Here is a 14,461-nt window from a genome sequence, read left to right as displayed (position 1 = left end):
AGGGAAAGAAGAGTGATGTGGAGTAAGTTTGTGTGTTTGAGAGAGGGGGGGAGTATGTGGAAATTACCAGTGTGAGAAGGCAGATCGGTGCAGCTTTTGGCCTTGTCTCTCACCGAGTGCAACTGCAGACAGCAAAGCAACGGGAGGTGAAGGGTGGTGGTGATTGTTTTTGTTTTGTGTGTGCCAATGAAAAATGTGTGAAGCTTGAGGTTCCAGACTCTTTGGCTCCAGAGAGTTATTGCATAAAGTTATCCTGCTGTTAAGCAACTTGATGTGGTGCACTGTTAATCTTTCTTCACAGGTGTCATTCAGCCATTCGTCTTTCCTTTTGTTTTAGTTTGTTTGTGAAATCAGCCTTTGCTATGCCGCACGTATGTGACAGGGAGAGGATGTTAAATGAGGCTTTTCACAGTGGTCCCTGTGTCGTTGTTTGGAGCCACTCAAAATTTTGTTGAGGCTCCAGAGCCTCCCTGACTCCACTGGAGGAGCTCTCTGGCTCTCCAAACACTTGTGCAAAAGGACCTAGACAATTTAATGCAACTTAATGCATTAAGGGTGTTATGCTACTAAAGGTCCAAAGAACCATGCCCATGCTGGTGTCGTCAACATGGGACTTCATTTCTGTCTAGAACAATCATATTTTATTGGCATGTTGCTGGCTGCATTCTAAGCTACAGCTATGCTGTGAAAACTTTAAAATGAAAAGATGAGTAAAGGAGGGTTTAAAAAAACCACAACCTGCTATGTGTCCATTTGATGTCTAGTGCTGTATGTTAAAATGTAAGCTTTTTGAAAGGCACCATTTGATAGAGTTTATTCTATAGTAGACCTTATAAGCAAAAATATTGTGTAATCCAAATCCAATTGTGTAAAATCTGTTGGTTTGAAGCATGCCCTACACAGACAAGTGTCTGTGATTCAATCTTGTGTGTAATTGTTTTAGGTTTATTTACGTTTGTGTCAGTCACCATCCAGAATACCCTGACACATCCGTTTTCTTTGTTTCGTTCAAAACTATTGCTTCCTCTGTGGAGACACGCTACATTAACCCTTAAGAAACTGGCTGATCTTTGACTGGTTTATGCCTTCATCTCCGTCCCACCTGCTGTGTTTTATGGGAGGTTACTGGATTACAAGGCAGGAAAGAGGCATGCTTGCCCACCGAGAGGCAGGGCAGTGGGAGCAGACTTGGTGATACCGTGATGCTTTTATGCTCAGGCCTCCTATACCTTCCTGTTCCGGCTTCTGCGCTTGCAGTGCTCAATTTAAGCTACCCTCATGCTGGTCTTCTCTTAGTGTCTTTCTATTTCTAGTGAGTTGCTCCACCTCTCCAGGGAAACAGGGAACACCGACACGGGGATGTGTGTTCTGCAAACGGTGTGTTTTGGCAGCTTGGTTACAGAACTGCCCCCAAGCTTTGTCCCAGGACTGCCTATTGCTCTGCTCTGCTGGGACCATTGTTCAGCTCCCCACAGCACTCTCAGCTGTATGTTCCCTCAACTTTTTGGGGAAGTGATGTGCTGTGAGATAGTGAGCTTCTACAGCTGGTACGAGAAAGCTTTGCAGGTCAAAGCAGAGTAGTTAATCAGTTCTTCAGTTCATGCTGTTGGGAGGCAAAAACATAGTTTCGGCTGCTCAGATAATACAGTGCTGAGAGTCATAAAAATGCTGGAAGAGAGAGCAGCGACCTGTATACAGAACACGCTCTGCTTGTGGCTCCCTGGGGGTTTTGCCAGCCCAACAGGCTGATGGTGACACTCAGAAAGGTAGGAAGGGATGACGGAGTAGAAGAACTGGTTGGAAACTGTCTGCTTAATAATTAAAAACCACAGCGACAATAAAAACAAAAACTAAATACAGGAAAAGGGACTTGGTGTTTGAAACTATGTCTGTGGGAGAATCAGAGCCGGGAGTTCTCATATAAGTCACTGGCTGATCAGTTCATGTGAGGGCTGGAGCAGAGTTTTTCTTTCTTATTTCATGACCATAACAATGAGACCAAAAAAAAAAGACCAGGTTTTTGAGAGCTGTTTAAACTGACTGGTAAAGATCTACAAGCAGAAGGATCTAATCCCCCCCACTCCCAATCTGAACATTAAGAGCAGCATAAGTTGTTGAAGTACACGCATAGCCATGTTTATATAATGAACCGGTCCTGCTCTTTTTATGTCAGGCTGCTGAAAGGCAGAGGAATTTCCTGTCTTGTGACTTTCCTTGTGGTCTAGACACTAAAACACAATGGGAACACACTTGAGATATTTCTCTGTTGTTGTTTTGAAAAGTGTTTCTGGTTGGAGAGAAATACACTGGTGCACATCATGTGAACCAAAAAAAAAAAAAAATTAGCCACGTGCTGGGAAATTCCCATGTGTACTGTTTGTTCTGAGTCTTCGAGTTTGACTAAGCTACTGGGGAACCTAAAGCCATGGAAATAATTTGAGTGAGAATTTGTGTCCCAGTGGACAGGGACTTGTGATTGTTTTAAAAACATTCAGTGCTGTAGTGACCTTGAGCCCTCCGAGCTCTTACTCGCCCAGAACTTCAGTGCCTTCTGGTCTGGATTATGTTCCCTATTTTTCAGTGTTTCTAAAAGGGCCCTTGTGGCTATAGTTTGCATTATTTTCATGGGAGGACCTTTCCTTGGTCAGATGTGGGACTTCTGGGAATGTTGTTTACTGCTCTAGTCCCTTTTCCAAATCTTTCAAAAGCTACAGGAGTGATGGGGCTTTATCCCTTTACGAAACACGGCTTAGTAAACATGAAGTCAGGCAGTAAATCAGGGTGCTCATTTACTGCCAAATCTGCTGTCACATTTGTAGTGGGATAAACAAAGGAGAGTGCAATGTTACTTCACATTTCATTTCATACCATCAGAGCAGAGGGGCTTTTAAAATTAAATAGCAGGTCCAGTATTTGAAAACGGGTCTGCAATTCCACTTTCAATTTAAACTCATTGAACAGATTTTTTATTTTTTTTTTTTTTTACTTTGAAACTGCCTTCTCTTTCCTCCTGCCCTTCCCCATGCAAGTAATCACAAAACATCTTTTAGACTCTGCATCTTTGTAACGGAACGGCTTGTGGCGCTGGAGTCCATGGAGCAGCCTGTTTGCAAGCTGTGCTTCCCTGTGTGCTGCCCCAGTCCCTGCAGATGCTTTTCCCTCTGTTAGGGGATCCCTTGCCCCAGGACCCCAGTGTGGAGCTGGCCAGGCACAGCAGGGTGGTCTCAGTGCTCAGGCTGCATGTCCTGCTGCAACTGTTATCCCCTGATGCCTTAATACTCATCCCTGTCTCCAAAATGAAGAGCCAGCTGTGAATTGCTCCATCAGTAGGCATCATGTGAAAACATAAAAGAGAAATTAAAGATGTTAGCTAAACTCTATAGCTAGATCTGGCTGGTGGGCTTCCAGGTGGACCATCCTGACAGGTCATGGCTTTCTGCAGTGTAGACCAGTACTGTGTCACTTGGCCAGCCCAGCACTGACTGCAGTACAGGTCAGCTGTCTTCCTCTCAGCTCCAAGGGCCGCGAAACACTGTCCACAGTCACCCGACTGCTTCACCATGGCTGGTGAAGCACTAGCATGGAGCTACCCCACTGACAAGTTGGGTCCATGAAAGCATCTCCTATTTCCTTTCCTTGCACAGAGACCTCTTGGAGCCTTATTAAATCGCTCCTAGTCAAAGCAGGGATGGTCTCTCTTCCTCGTCTCCAGCTTCATCTGTGGGACTGTAATGGCTTTGGGCAGCAAAGCAGCCGGAGGAAGGAGGATGCAAGCTTTGAGTATGTGCATTTAGGCCCACCTTCTCGCTACTTCAGCAAATGCTTTGTAGGCCATTATTTGTTAAATAATCACTGATAAAGTTTATCATGAACCTTGCTCTGCGTTCAAAGAGGCCTTCTCGCATTGAGAGTTAAGAGTCTGAGCTGTACTTTGATGACTGTGGCAGATGCATTGTCAGTTGAAGATAGGGCAGCCTGGGCAAGTAGATTCTCTCACCTGTGGAGAAGCAGCACCTCTTGCAGTTTCTGCGTGCAGCCCGATAAGTATTAACACCCCTTGCAGCACAAGGGAAGGGCTGCTGACAAAGCAGTCGTCAGCTTTTAGCAAGCGGATGAAGTTTGCATGGGCTGTGTGAAATTATCTCAACTGCACTTTCAGTTACTGTACCTTTTGCCTTACAAAAGAACTGGTGTAAAGTGGTTCAGTGATGAAATTGTTTAGTGCTGCTGTGTTTGGTGTGCTTTTGCACCCAGGGGAATAATGAACAATCTTAGTAAAACCTGACCAGTTTGTGTCTCCGAGGATGATACAAGGGATGGAAGTGTCCTCGTTGCTAACTGAGAAGAATTTTTAAAATACATTTCATCACCATATTCTTCTTCACTTTTGTTCCCTTCTTTCAAACCAGTCCTATTCTCTTCTGATTGCTGTATACATGATTTCAGGCCTCAGATTCCATCCTGCTGCTCTCCTACATCTTTGTGCAAAAAAAAAAGCCATTCTGACTCAGCTGTGTATTTTTTTTTTTAATCTCAGTGCGTGACTCTGGTGCTTTTGTTGTGGGAGTATAACCCTTTTCTAATAAAAGTTGTTTGCATCCTGAGAACCAGACAAGAAAAGAGTTGTTCCCTTGAGGTTGTCATTTTATGTTCATGTGGTGTTACCATGTGTCTCTGTCATTGATTATTGGGATAGTGTGTTTTTGGGTGGAGTCTGGAGTAAAACTTTTGTGGACGTAAAAACTGAGGGAGATCTCTGTGGTTGCGGCATTTTCTTCTCGTTGTCATTTTGGTTTTCTCTGTGCTGCTTTCTGTTTGCTTGGGCAGGATTTTTTTTGCACATATCTTCCTATGGAGTACTGAGGGAGATCTCTGTGGTTGCGGCAGTTTCTTCTTCGTTGTCATTTTGGTTTGCTCTGCGCTGCTTTCTGTTTTCTTGGGCAGGATTTTTTTGCATGTCTCTTCCTATGGAGCTAAACCAATCTTTTTTGTTTTGTGGCTAGGTAAGAAGAATAAGTTGCGAGTTTACTATTTGTCCTGGTTAAGAAATAAAATCCTTCACAACGACCCTGAAGTAGAAAAGAAACAGGGCTGGACAACGGTGGGCGACTTGGAAGGCTGTGTGCACTATAAAGTTGGTGAGTAACAAATGCAGTAATGAAATTGTTGGGATAAAAGCTGGCTGAGAAAGGGAACTGCAGTGCTTGTAGCTACTGGGTTTAAGGATCGGTTTTATTTCTGGTTGTCTTTTCTGTCCCTCAGGGTGAATTTTTCTGGCAAAGCACCAGAATAGATGGCAAGTTACTGGGTTAAACTGAATATGGGAGAGGTTTTGCAGTGGGCTGCTGGGCTGTGAACTGGAGCAGGTGCAAATCCCCATCTGTCTCCTTCCCATAGTGGATGCAACTTCCAGAAGAGTGCTAGTGTGGACAGTGAGGGCTGGTAACGTTTTGCCACTTCTGTTAGACCCTTTAGGTAACAGGGACTCTTGTCAACCAGCAGTTGTTCTTTTCACCAAGAGGTCTCCCTGATCTTTTGCCATGATGAAATCACATGCTGGAGTGGAGTGAAAAAAAATCTCCTCTTCCATGTACATTTTCAAGACTGGGGGAAAAAAGAAAAAGGGAAAAAAAAAAAGAAAAGAGAGAGAGTGGGAGGAGAAAGCCTACCCAGCTAGTGCACGAGCTATGGGGAGGCATCTGGGAACAGAAGCATATGTTTAACTTCCAAGATGATTCATTGATTCCTTTTAGCCCATGAAATTTCCTAATGCCGCCTCACATCCACTGCAGTACAGTTATGGGATGAAGTGTGTTTTCACCAGGCAGGTGCCTTTTGAGTGGATTTGGCTGTAGAAACTTCCACCAAAACTAGTGAAAGACATGTGGCATTCAGTCAGCAGAGTATGCAGTGAGCCTGCTGCCCTGCAGGTGGGGATATGAACCAAGAGCTCTTTCTTCTGCTTCAGTCTCATGGTGCATCTTAACGGGCCCTGGATGTTGCCTTTGATTTGGTTTTCTCCTAAGAGCCAGCTCAGTTCCTTTCCAGCTGTGTCAGTCAATGTGCAGCAGCAGCAGCAGTCGGACTGAGCTCAATCTCCTCCTGTCATGCATGTGCTCTTGGAAAACCTGCTAGTGGGGCGTAATCAATAACGATGGCAGTAAGTAACTGCGGAACCAGGAGTCTGACCCCGAAGCCAATTAATAACTGATATCATACCCCAGGGTGTCAGCAGCATAATGAAGTGGCCTGTTAACAATACATTAATAGCTATTGAAAGGAGGCTTTCTAGCAGGGAAGCGTGTGAAACAAAGAGCATTCTCTTCCAGATGAAGAGGAGTTTGTTACCCTGGGCTGCAGCCTGGCACTGAACTTCCCTCTGAACCATAGATGACTTCTCCAGGTAGTGAGAGGCCTCTTTGACAGCTGCGCTTCAGTTACCAAGAAGGATGAGCTCTGCTAATATTGGGCTTGCAGTCTGGAGGCTGCCACTGAGGCAGCTGGCACTGATCGCTTCCTTGTCTCTTTGATGCAACGGGGGTCTCAGATGTCAGGGTGAAGCGGTATTTATGGATCTCAGTTGCTTCAGGCAATTTTTGGCTCCTCTAAATGATAAATTACTCTTTTGAAACTTAAGATTTGGGTGAATTCCCAGATAGCACCCAGAGCAAAAAATGAGAATTATCAAAGCTCCCCTTTCACAGATAAGGTGGTTTTGTTTGACGCCCCCCCTCCTTCCCCGAGAAAAAATTCCAAGAAGTCTTGTAAACTAGACAAGACTGAACAAAAGCTCTGTTTTTCAGTCAGTACAGCTGTGGAGGTTGAGAGACTTTTTTTTTTTTTGTCTGTTGAAGAAGTGTCAAGTCCTTTAACACTTACAATTCAGCAGTCTTGCTTCCCTGCAGATTAAAAAGGGAGCAAGTACTTACTAGCTTTGTCTCCCTGTTAACCTATCAAGAGACAACAACTGCAGACTTGCACCAGTAGTAAGAAATCTAAAAGGCATTAAAATAGTATTAAAAAAATGTTCTTACAGATCTGAGATTTTCTCTCCTGCCATATTTCAAAATCAGTTTTGGTTGGGACATACAATGGCAGAAGTTGAAGGTGCACAGAATTACTCATTGTTTTGGAAAAGTGTCATATTCCCCTAACACTTGGGGTAGAGAGGTAGCAGAAATCTCCTGAGGTTTCTTGATGTCATCCAAATAATGCTTTTTTTTTTTTTTTCCTTCTCCCCAAAAAAGAGTGCTGGAAAGAGGTTTACAAACCTCAACATTTGGAAGTCCCTATGATCTGTCCCTTCTCAAATCCAGATGGCAGCTGGAAATGCAGATCCAGCAACACTTCTTGAATGGCTGTTGCTAGACTTTATCAGTCTCCTCCTGAAAACAGAAGTAGTGAACAGAGCTTTTTTGATGGTTAATTTAGCCAGCTGTTTGAATGTGAGAGCAGAGAGGTATTCGAGAATTTGTGGATCAGCTATGTCATGACACTTTATTTCTGATAAATTGTTTTGGTTTGGGTTGGGTTTTTTTCCAAGTGAGTTACCTCAGGCTTTAGAGACAAAGGAAAGTGCTCTGCTATCAAACTTGCCTTTTGCTTTTGAAAGAGACTTGTTTCTTAACTTTTCCTTTCAGTTCCTTTTTTTCCCTCTCCTTTCCCCTGGGGAATTTTGCCATCAGCTCAAAATACCACTGCCAGTGCTGTGACTGGAACTGCCAGTACACTCTGCCACTGTCATAGACTTCTTTTATTGGAAATGTCGCTGTCTGAAAACCAATTTTCTTGCCTTAATGAGTAAGCAGTGGTTAATGTGGGGGGGGAAGAATGTATATAAGTGTGTACCGACTGGGTAATTCAAAACATGGTGATGGGTTCAGTTACTGATAAGAGTAATGATTTTTTGTGGCATAAATGTGTTAAAAGACTATATAGAATTAGCAATCTTAAAATGCAGTGTTACTAAAAACCTCCAAATGTATGTAAGTATGGAGAAATACTGTCATTTTCTGCTTTCCTGAAATAACTGGAATGACTTTGGAATTGCTGCTGAATTCTTTTTCGTTTTGTTTTAATTTCAGTAAAATATGAAAGAATCAAGTTCTTGGTAATTGCATTGAAGAGTTCTGTGGAAGTCTATGCATGGGCACCAAAGCCATACCATAAATTTATGGCCTTTAAGGTAACAGTATATTTCAGCCATATGTAGGATTTTCTCATAGCCACTTACAGTTTCCCCTTTTACAAAAATGTTCCAACGTTTTATCATGGCCATATTACAAATTCTTTGGTAAATCTGTCATGAACTTTGTATTATATTTTAATTTAGGAGCTTCTTTAGCTCAAAGACGCAGTACGCTTAAATCTCTAAATTGCAACTAAGCATAAACTAATCATCAAAATGACACAAGTATCACAACTGTTTGTTTTGCCTCTCTATAAATAAAACATGAGGCAGAGAGAAGTGAACCAAATCTAAACATCTTCATCTGAGCAGAACAAGTCATTAAGTGATACTCAGCATTGTGATGTTTTTGAGTGCAGCAAGAATGAAGTTAGCTGGCTTGCTATAATTACCAAACTGATTTGCAGACAATCAGTTACTGCTTGTTGTGCAAACTGAAGTAAACACTAGGGGAGTGTCAAATTGCCCTGAACTTTGAGGAGAACAATTCTTACTAAAAAACAAACAGACCAACTAAAGTAAACCCCCGCAGAAAATAGCTTACAGCATTATGTGATTGACACGCAAGAGGGTGCAGAGTAATCTGTCCTTCTCCACGAGACATGTTAGCCTAACTGGTGGATGAAGGCCAGAGGCGCGCAGGAGGAATAAACCCATAATAGGTGCGTTAGAGCGTATTTTTATAAAACCCACCGTGGTTCTAAGCAGTAAAGTAAATCTCACTGATGGTTGTCTTACAGTCATTTGGAGAACTGGTACATAAGCCATTGCTGGTGGATCTAACTGTGGAAGAGGGTCAGAGACTAAAAGTGATCTATGGCTCCTGCGCTGGCTTCCATGCTGTTGATGTGGATTCAGGATCGGTCTATGATATTTATTTACCAACACATGTAAGAGCTGCTGCTGGTTTTTGCTTTCTTTGCTGGTCCCCACCCCCTTCCTTTCTTCAGATGACCAACACATCAGGCTGCCCCCATGTATCACTGCTACCATGGTAAATTGGATGGATGGGTCCGAGCAGATGTGGCCACCTGTGCTTAGGGACTTGTGGCTCACTTTCTGTCCTCTCCTCAAGGTCAGGATGTCTCCGTGATAGGGAGCTGCCCACTCGCTGTCTGACGTGGGCCAATATGAGTGTTTCAGGGGTAGCAGCTAAATCGCCAAGTGCATTGCAGAGGCTCCAGGGAAGGTGGCAGTACAAATGACATGAGAGCCCACTGGTAAGATTCAACAGGGTTGGCAAAGGCCAGGTGGCCTTAGCTCCAAAAGTGTCCTGTTATTCATTGTACACAGAGGTGTTGGATGGGCCTGCAGTGTGTGATGCACCTCCCCAAGAGTTATTCACTACAGTGCAGAGGTCTGAGGTCTGTGTCTGGGCTGCTCACCCCAGGCTCCCTTTCTACCCATGGAAAGAAATGGGCACTCCTATTAAAAAAAAAAAAAACAAGAAAGTTAATCTTTCTTGTTTTCAGTTGTCTACCTTAACATGGGAGCATTTCTGCCCCAAAGGTTTCCAGGTCTTTGTTGTCACTGTGTAAGGGTGTCCAGCTTGGGGAGAGCAGAGCTAGCACTTCCCAAGTGAGTGAATCCCTGATGTGCTGTCAGCCAAAATCAAAAATCACCCAAATTCTCCCAGTGCAGGCTCTGTGGCATTAAAACAAAAGGCTTCCTCTTCTCTTCTCTCTCTGTAGATCCAGAGTAGTATCCAACCTCACGCAATCATCATTCTCCCAAACACGGATGGGATGGAGCTACTGGTTTGCTACGAGGATGAAGGAGTTTATGTCAACACATATGGAAGGATCACCAAGGATGTGGTTCTGCAGTGGGGAGAAATGCCGACTTCGGTTGGTAAGTGCCTCGGCAGAGTCAAATACAGCATAATGTTAGGGAGCGCGAGCGTGTGCACGCGGGCAGAAGGAAGGTGCATCAGCTTTGACATCAGACTGAGAAGCAGCGATGCTGTAATATTCCTGGAAAACAGCTGCACAAAGTGGAGAGTAATCACAGGGATGTGGTTTGTGCTAAGTTTTTAAGAACAAAATCCAAACAAGCAAGTTGTGGTGTTCGGGAATGAAAAACTCACCAGGGCCTCTGTAGGCTGCTGCAGAATTTGTGCTAGACATCAGAAAAGTAGCAGAAACTTTTCAGTATAAAGACCTGTAAGGTGGCAGATGGGTAAGATGTTATTATGGGTAATTCTGTAGAGAAAACAGTTTGTGTATCTGTATTTACTTTAATCCACCTGCAGATTGCTCATCTGTCCTAGCGTGATGATTCTCCTGCATCTCTCCAGTTCAAAATAAGGTAGTTTTGAGAGTGGAAGCAATGAGGGTAGTAAAATGGGTGCAGATTTGTTACGGACGCAAGTACACACCAGGGCGTCCCTCTTAACTACCTGTGCTGCCGTATTTCAGTGCCAAGCGTAGAGTGGGCTGTGGTCACACCTTCCTTTTGGGCAAATGCATTGGGTTTGCGTGCTTTGGAATAGATGTGTATCTTAGGAGATTACCACCGATAGCTGTTCAAGCAATGTGAACGATAATGGAAGAGGAAATTTAAAGAAGTTTCATGCACAGCATGTTCACTCCTGTGGTGATTAACTCTTGACTAGATCTAAAAGCAAGTAGAATTTATCATCTGGCAAATTGTAGAGCCTTTGGGGACTGGAGCTACTGTGAAGTAAATGGCACTAAGGCAGCCGACACCATCTGAACATCTCATCTGACGGTTTTTAGAAGCTATTTGGCCCAGTTACCACTAGTGGCATATTGAAAAATAAATAAATTTCCAGCATGGTGGTATATGTGATTTTATAGGTGTACATTATACTGTAGTAGATAATTTGATTTAATTTCATTGAATATTAATGAGAAGAATGCTATAAAAAGGAAGTACTGCAGAATTAAATATTTTTAAATTTTACTTGCTAAAAGCTGTTGTTGTTCTTTTTATTTTTCTGTTAAGTATGCATGCAAATCGGAGGCAACAGCTTATTCTTCATTAAGTTCCCATATGTTATTTTTGGCAGCGTTCCTAAGACTATCCATCAAATTGCTTTTTGAATATACGTTTTCATAATGCTGGTGACTTTCTCCTTTATTTGGTTTTTTTACTGCTATCAAGAACAGATTTTTTTCCTCATGCTACTACTAATCTGTTTCCCCCAGTGACACTCTTAAGGAAAAATGCTTGATTTTTTGCTTTCTTTGTGCACAAAGAAAAGCAGTATGACAAATAATAGTATTTCCACTTGGAGAGCTTAATATGAACCTCTTTTGAGATATACAGAATGCTTTTCAGACCAGTTGGCTTTCTCAGGGAGATCAGTTTTTTGAAGTATTACTCCTATTAAAAGAGGCTAGCTCATTTTTGCTTCTAGTTTTCCCTTTTCTTCTCCTCTTTCCTCTGTTTTTGCTGACAAACTCCTTCAAGGAGGGGAAATAACACTGTGGGACACAGAGCTGGTGCTGGGGACATACTGGAATGGATGGATTTAGTCTGTTTAAACCTTGGGTTTTGCTTTCTCCTTGTCAACACCTAATTAGCCTGTCTCTTTGCCACACTTGGGAGTAAAAGCCTGTGTAAAAACTCGATGTTCCTTCCATTTAATTGAAGGTTGGAAGGTTCCCATTGTGTCATGAACGCTCAGGCAAGACGTATATTACTAATGTGGAAAACCCACGGGGAAATTAAAAGTAAAAAAAGGAGGTATTTTTAGGCATCATGAAGATGCGGAAGATAGAAATAGCACTATGAACATGTGTGTGGTTATAATAAGCACATGCAGGTAATTTTCACCTAGAGCGCGTCAGTATATTCCTCTGCTTTTGCAGTTCCTCCACGTTGCCCTCTACCTGTCCTAATGGGCTGTGTGCTGTGTTTTCTTTCCAAAGCGTACATCCGATCCAACCAGATTATGGGCTGGGGAGAAAAAGCTATCGAAATACGATCAGTGGAAACTGGACACTTGGATGGTGTGTTCATGCACAAAAGGGCACAAAGACTCAAGTTCTTATGCGAACGCAATGACAAGGTACAATTCCTCCCCCCATAGTTTCTTGCCAAGATGGTAAACGTGTACTTTTAACTGGGTGCTTGTGGTGGGTTGATCCTGACCAGCAGCCACACACGCCCCCAGCCTCTCACTCGCTCCCCTCTCCCATGGGATAGGGATAAAATAGAAGGAAGGTGAAAAGATTCATGGGTCAAGATGAAGACAGTTCGGTAAGGACTGCAAAAGCTGTGGACTCAAGCCAGGCAAAATAAGGAATTCATTCACAACCTGCCCCTGGCAGGCAGGTGGCCAGTCACTGCCCAGAAAGCAGGGCTTCAGTACACACAGGGCGTGCTTGGAAAGACAAATGTTATCACCATGAAGTACCCTCATCCCCTCCCTTTCCCTGAATGTGATGTTATATGTTACGGGATATCCCTCTGGTCAGTTTGGGTCTGCTGTCCCAACATTGTCCCCTCTTGGCCTCTTGCCCGTCCCCAGCCCACTGGCCTTTGGGAAGAGAACTTTTTTCAGTGGCGCCCAGTGATAGGACGAGGGGTAATGGGCATAAACTTGAACATAGGAAGTTCCATCTTAACATGAGAAGGAACTTCTTTACTTTGAGGGTAGTGGAGCACTGGAACAGGCTGCCCAGAGAGGTGGTGGAGTCTCCCACTCTGGAGACATTCAGAACCCACCTGGACGCTGTCCTGTGCAACCTGTTGTAGGTGACCCTGCTCTGGCAGGGGGGTTGGACTAGATGATCTCCAGAGGTCCCTTCCAACCCTAACCATTCTGTGATTCTGTGATTCTGTGAAGAGAAAGCCCCGATGCTGTGCAAGCGTTGTTCAGCAGTAGCCGAAACGCTGGTGTGCTGACAACACTGTTTATCCCCAAATGCAAAGCCCAGCACCGTGCGGGCTGCTATGAAGAACATCAACTCCATCCCTGCCGGACCCAGCACAGCGCTGCAATTGCACTGTAAATATCGGGGACAGTGAAGGCAAATTAGAGCCACTGCTGTCCTACCTGTTGAATTTGCCAATCTTTTTTCTTCACAGGTTTTCTTTGCCTCCGTACGGTCAGGTGGAAGCAGTCAAGTCTATTTCATGACCCTTGGAAGGACTTCTCTTCTGAGCTGGTAGAAGCGGTGGGATTTGGCGAGGAATTGCTGACATCCAGAGTCTGAGATCTTCATAACTCGGAATTATTTTCAACTGGAGTACAGACCTGCACTAATGCAGCACTCTGTGTAAATGTGTGTGCAGGCATCACCGGTGTTAGGTTTCTTTTTGTTTTTCAACTGAGGCTGCGACGCAGCTGGTGCTGTAAAGATATTGCCATCAGGTGCTACAATGTCTTTGAGATTTGGGATCACGCTAGAAAGCTACAGGTCTTCTTTTCCCTTCAGCTCCAGGATTCCTAGGCTTTGAAGGACTCTGTTTGTTAGTGTGAAAACAGAGAAGGGGGGAAAAAAGGAAAAAAACAAAACCCCAGGCTTACCATGAACATGCTGTTGAGTGGGCAGGAGGCAGGCAAGAGAAGGTGAGAAGTGGTGTAGAGTCAGACTGGCTGAAACAGAGGGCAGATCTAGTCTAGTAATGTTAACAATGTATTTAATTGACATTTCTTTTTTGTAATGTGACAATATGTGGACAAAGAGGAAGGTGCAGGTTTTAAGAAGTTAATATTTATAAAATGTGAAAGACACAGTGACTAGGATAACTTCTTCTTGGGGACAGGGAGGGTGGGAAGGGGCTCGGGGTGGAATTCTTGGGTTGTTTTTTTTTTTGTTTCTGCAGTTTTATTTTGGCCTGGCCAATAACTTTAGTCATTTTTCTGTGTACCAGGTATTGCCTGAAACATGTGCAGATGATTTAAAAAAAAAAAAAAAAAAAAAAAAAGAAAACAAGGAAAAAAAAATTCATTTTCTATAATGATTCTGTGTTAGGCCAGAACTTGGTTATGTCACAGTATTAGCACTGCCTCAGTTAAAGGTTTAATTTTTGTTTAAACCTAGAAGTGCAACAACAGTTTTACCACAGTCTGCACTCGCAGAACTAAAAAAGAAAAAAAAAAGAAAAAAAAAAAGAAAAAAAAAGGAGAAATAAAATCCAAACTACATGTTTATTTTTTGTGCCTACCTCATTGTTTTTAATGCATAAAATAAAAGAGGTGGTTTAGTTTATACGTTTTTAGATGAAAACCATTAATGTCTAATTTAATCTTAATACCAAAACTACCAGATTGAAAGGTTTCTGACTGTTATTGCGTAG

The 14,461-nt window shown here is 43.2% G+C and overlaps 1 protein-coding gene across 1 annotated transcript in view; it reads left to right on the top strand.

Moving 5' to 3' along the window:
* The window catches only part of MAP4K4 (mitogen-activated protein kinase kinase kinase kinase 4), a 166,427-nt gene extending 152,765 nt beyond the window's left edge, over positions 1-13,662 (top strand). The window contains exons 27-32 of the mRNA XM_009883080.1: positions 5,004-5,138; positions 8,085-8,185; positions 8,929-9,078; positions 9,880-10,039; positions 12,085-12,224; positions 13,247-13,662. Of these exons, the coding sequence (XP_009881382.1) occupies positions 5,004-5,138; positions 8,085-8,185; positions 8,929-9,078; positions 9,880-10,039; positions 12,085-12,224; positions 13,247-13,330 (770 nt within the window). The 3' untranslated portion in view covers positions 13,331-13,662. The remainder of the gene's footprint in view (positions 1-5,003; positions 5,139-8,084; positions 8,186-8,928; positions 9,079-9,879; positions 10,040-12,084; positions 12,225-13,246) is intronic.
* The last annotated feature ends 799 nt before the right edge of the window (positions 13,663-14,461 follow it).

This window comes from Charadrius vociferus, unplaced genomic scaffold, assembly GCF_000708025.1.
Source record: "Charadrius vociferus isolate BGI_N301 unplaced genomic scaffold, ASM70802v2 scaffold92, whole genome shotgun sequence".
NCBI classification, from domain to species: Eukaryota; Metazoa; Chordata; class Aves; order Charadriiformes; family Charadriidae; genus Charadrius; species Charadrius vociferus.
This window is presented reverse-complemented; position numbering and strand designations above follow the sequence as displayed.